Genomic DNA, 5050 nt, shown 5'->3' with positions numbered 1-5050 from the left:
AAAGCCTCTGAGAAAGAAGAAAATTAAATAGGAATAGATCAAAATTGGAATGACTATGTATTGTGTTTTTAATTTTCATGAGATATTCTTATATTCTTCACACAAGGCCATTGGAGAATATTTATATATATATATATATATATATATATATATATATATATATCTCTATCTATATATATATATATATATATATATATATATATAAAATCCTATATATATATATATATAAATAAAATCAAGAAGAAACGTGTCCTGTCCTGCTTCTGAACAGTTGATCCCAATCCTTTGTATAAACCTCTTAAATATTTAATCCTGTTTTGGCAATTCTACTAATTCTTCAGTTGTGTTGGATTCAGGTACATACGTTTCCTTTATAATCCCTATCTGTCATTTATATGTGCTTTCTTTGTAAACATACTTTTATATTTCTTCAGTCTGCTATAAAGGGCCTAGCGTCGAAGGCCTCGCAGCACTCCAGTGTTTCCGTTTTCCTTCCTGGATTTATCTTTATTTATATATTCATCACGTTTCCATATTTTTCGTGATTCAGTATATATATATATATATATATATATATATATATATATATATATATATATATATATATATATATATATATGCCATTAGACAAGGAATGTCTTTCATATATTCCATTAGACAAAAATGATTTTTCCCTTCTCCAATCACAGCGACCAAGAATGATCTACAGACCGTCAACGAAGATCTGGCAACAATGCAACGTCTGCTAGACTTAGGTTAGTGGGGTGACATTGGTTTGATCGCGATCAGGCGTAACAGAAATGAAAAAGAATTTTTCTGTGAACTAAAGTGAGATTTTTGTGCCACTTTTCAGCACCATTTATTGTTGTTCGAGTTTTAGTGATTCCCACTGATGTTGCATCAGTTGTGAAGTTCGGCCTAACTAGCATTAAAAAAAAAAAGTAGAACGCTTATGTAAACTAGAGTTATGTTCTCGGTGTCACTTTTACGCGCCATCTGTCGTTGTTCGAGTTTTTCTGAATGCCATTAATGTACAAGGATGCGTTAACTTGTTATTTATCAAATTGTAAATGTATGTATAGGCCTACCTGTATGTTAATTAGTCATTATGCCTGTCTTTCTGTACATCGATTTGCTTGCTTATGTACCCAGAAGAGTTAATTTATCATATCCATCACTGTAGCTTTCAGTAAACAACGTTCTTTAGATAATTGTTTTCTGGGAGCCTCCAACGATATGCTAAAATAGTAGATGGCAAAATTTCATAATTCCCCCCCCCTCCTCATATGAAGATGTAGGCAATAAAAAGAAACAGTATCATTGTAGCTTATAACAAACCACGATAACAGGTATTGCCAGTAACTGTTAAAAATGTTAGATAAACATATGTAATGAAAATGATGACTTCACAGACGAGTGCGTCGATCTGACACACAACTGCAGCGCTGACGCGACCTGCACTGATACCAGGATCTCCTTCCGGTGCACCTGTAAACCTGGGTTCCAGGGAGATGGATACACCTGTTCAGGTAATTGTGGAGAGAGAGAGATCCTCTTTTAAACAGTTTTATTGAATATTATTGCTGCTTCAGCTGCATTTATTTTGTGAAGACTTTTTCTATTTTTCCTTATTGCGGACTGATCTTCATTGGAGGTGCGTGCTAACAGCTCGCCTATATTTGTGCGAGCTGTTGGCACACCAGCCAAAAGAAAGTCCGAAAAAAAATAGAAAAAAGTCTTCTAAGAAATATGCAACTGAAGCAGCAATAATATTCAATAATAATGATAATAATGAGTAAGCAAGCAAACGTAAACAAATCTTGAATAAATAGTCAACAAGAACATGATATACGGAGCCATAGACAACATCAGTCATTTTCTTTCGTTCAAAGCATCCACTGGTAACACTCTTAATGATACCATTTCCAAATTCTTTCATTAACACTGGGAAAGACTACGAACCTAAGGTGTTTCAGCACGAACTCTGGTGATCTAAAAGACCACAAAATAAAATTTGTTGTAAGTTCCAGTATTTTTTTATTTACTCAAGGTAGAAATGCTTACTTTACACTCTTTCATTTAGGTATGACGTACACTTCGTGTTCCACAATTCCTTTTCAGAGAGAAAAATAGTATGAGAAGATAGACTCAATAAAGAAAAAATAGATAAGAAAACGGGGATAAAATACAGGGTAACTCGTACTAGTTACTGATCATCTCATTTGGTTGGATATTCCTTTTGGGAGAGAGCTTACCAACGTAAATTAAACTTGTCAAAAAAAAAAAAAAAAAAGCGGCACTGATTCAAGAGAACTGTCTTTTATTTTCAGTCAGTTTCATCTTGTATTTCACCTGCAACGAATTACTCCGATGCTTTTTCGAAATATCACCTTCGTGTGTTAGTTAAATGCAAGATGCGTTGTCCAAACTACGATTATTTTTTTTCACTCTCTCTGAAGATATTGATAGTCTCTTGTCTTTTTTTGTCAGCCTCACCACTCAGACAACTGAGGTGTCGTTGCAGGAGTGTCCCTACTACTACTTAAAAAATCCGACCGGGGAGCAGCTTCAAAGACGTACCTACTCTCTTCCTACTACTACTACTACCGCCACCCGTATATAACCTCTCGTATTGGGAGATTCTGTCTTTGTAACGTTCACTTACCTTGTCTTTCCCTAACCTCGTCATGTGGTACCTTGGCTCATTTTCATTAATGCACATTTTCCCCATCCTCTTCTAGATGTTGACGAGTGTGAGGAAGAAGAAGATGTGTGTGGCCCAAATGCCTCCTGTATCAACTTGATTGGTGGCTACAGGTGCGACTGTAACGATGGATTTAGCAAGACAGATAATGGGACATGTGAAGGTATTACATTTTTCATTTTATCATTGTTGTTAAGTTTTCAGTTCTAGGCATTGCTTATCAGTTAAATAAACTTCCTTAAACTTCCTTTACCATATTCTAAACAAGTTCTCTCTCTCGGTTACGTCAAATTCATCATACTGCAAAAATACTTTGTTAGTTGCATTTGATTAATATAAGAAAGAAAGCATTGGTGAAGTTTTACGTAAGTTCTTAGATGAAGTTAAATTCCTCTTCTTGAGTTTTCAGGTTTATTTTCATTATGTTTCTTGGTGGTCCTCATTTAAATCACGTTTTTAACATCAGCAAACTTTCATGGAATTATTTTCTTATTTTAATAATAAACAGTTAATGTGTGATAACTACATTCATATGTTTATAATGCATATAAGGTTTCTGGGACATTTCCCTTCTCAACAACAGCTTTTGCAATGCAGACAAGTTTTCGAGAAATCATAAACAAAAAATGCCCTCTCGATGACAAAAACGAGGACTTCCAGGAACATAAAATAAGACGCTAGAGCTGAAATCTAATCTTGAACCGTACCTTAAGTAAACATTGCCTATCTTGACAGACATAGACGAATGTTCCGGTCAGGACATCAGATGTCACAAGTATGCCGTGTGTGAAAACACCCCGGGGAATTACACCTGTTCCTGTGCCTATTTTAGCGAAGGAGATGGTTTTGACTGCACAGGTGGGATTATCATAACTGTTATTATTAGTTATCTGGAAAATTACAAGAACACTAGCTTACAAAGCAAATATTGCCGATTAGGATGCTAAAGTGAATAGATTAATAGACATTAGTCATCAGTCTTAGATGTTAACTGTCAGGTTAGTTTATTTATTTCAATAAATGTTCTTCCAAGCTATTTGTTTAAGAAAGAACAGAAAACCACCATAATGTAGCTAGCCAAGTGATTCATAAGCACTTTCTTCGCTACCATTTATTTTCGTAAATTAAGATGGCCTTATGCCAACACGGGTTCCGTAAAGTATAGTACTAACCACCAGCCCAAACCATTGCAGCTAAAGACGATTTGAAGTGCACGGAACCATTTGTGGCTGTCAGGGGAATCGGCTGTATTTACATTCTCGAAATCGAGCAGGAATTCAACGAGAGCCGTGACGCCTGTAAGGGACATGGCGGCGATCTTTTCGTGGCCATCAACCCCAAACACTATTTCCGGTTGGCGCAGCATTTCCTCGATACGTACCAAGCAGGTAAACGGATGATATTCTCTCTCTTTGGCATGTCGTGAGCTGTCAATGACAGTTTTACAGATGGCGATTCTACGTGATGTAATTAGCTGGAACACGAATGTAATCATCGGTGCGTTGTTCTTTTCAGGATTGAATTTCTGCCAAGTCATTGTCAATACTATTGCTATTAAACCAGCCAGTGTTAAGGTACTAAAATCTCATAAGGCAGGTCATAAGGGTTTTTATGCTACGCATCGTAACTATAACGTATCAGGAAAATTACATTTTCTCAAAAGTTAATTATTAGATAAGCTGAACTGTTGGGTAGTTAACGAGGCACGGGGTCGTCACATAAAGCATGTTTCACTCTTAATATCGGCTTTATTTTCGGTTTCTGGTTTATGGGCACCTACTCCAGAGATAGTTGCGGGCACAATGAACATTTAGACTCATAGAGCTAGGGTGATTGCCTCGTGTCCACACGTTTACGTTAAATTTAATGCCTCCTCATGGTCTTTCTTTCAACAGGCAGCAATAAGTACATGTGGGTAGGCGTCAGGGAAGGCGTATGGTTGAGCGGCAGAAAGGTAGACCCAAGCGAAGAGGCTCCCGGGAACCCGGATATGAAAGAGTAGCGCCTTGCTCTGGACGGTGACACTCGGGAGGATTCCTCATACGGACCATCCTATCACCGACTGGAACGCCGTGTGCGAGCAGAAAGTCGCGGCATAAAACGCTGACTACAGTCGCAGAAAGTCCTGGGATGAAAGGCTGACTACAGCTGCAGAAAGACCTGGGATCAGGGGCTGACAGCAGTCGCTAATGCTCACATATCCCCGTTCGTTTGAATTTCAGTGACGTCACCAGAAGTCAGTCGAATCGTATGATAACCTGTCCGTGAAAACTGAGAGACAGTCTGAAGTAATTTAGTATTTTTCATCTGTTCTACTTAATGACGAAATAAAACTAACTTACAATA

The 5050-nt window shown here is 37.3% G+C and overlaps 1 protein-coding gene across 1 annotated transcript in view; it reads left to right on the top strand.

Moving 5' to 3' along the window:
- LOC136845043 (nidogen-2-like) overlaps positions 1–5050 on the top strand; it is a 7374-nt gene extending 2324 nt beyond the window's left edge. Inside the window, exons 3-8 of the mRNA XM_067114779.1 lie at positions 690–755; positions 1413–1529; positions 2742–2867; positions 3440–3562; positions 3898–4092; positions 4600–5050. Of these exons, the coding sequence (XP_066970880.1) occupies positions 690–755; positions 1413–1529; positions 2742–2867; positions 3440–3562; positions 3898–4092; positions 4600–4706 (734 nt within the window). The 3' untranslated portion in view covers positions 4707–5050. The remainder of the gene's footprint in view (positions 1–689; positions 756–1412; positions 1530–2741; positions 2868–3439; positions 3563–3897; positions 4093–4599) is intronic.

The sequence above is a fragment of the Macrobrachium rosenbergii genome, chromosome 2 (genome assembly GCF_040412425.1).
Source record: "Macrobrachium rosenbergii isolate ZJJX-2024 chromosome 2, ASM4041242v1, whole genome shotgun sequence".
Lineage (NCBI taxonomy): Eukaryota > Metazoa > Arthropoda > Malacostraca > Decapoda > Palaemonidae > Macrobrachium > Macrobrachium rosenbergii.
This window is presented reverse-complemented; position numbering and strand designations above follow the sequence as displayed.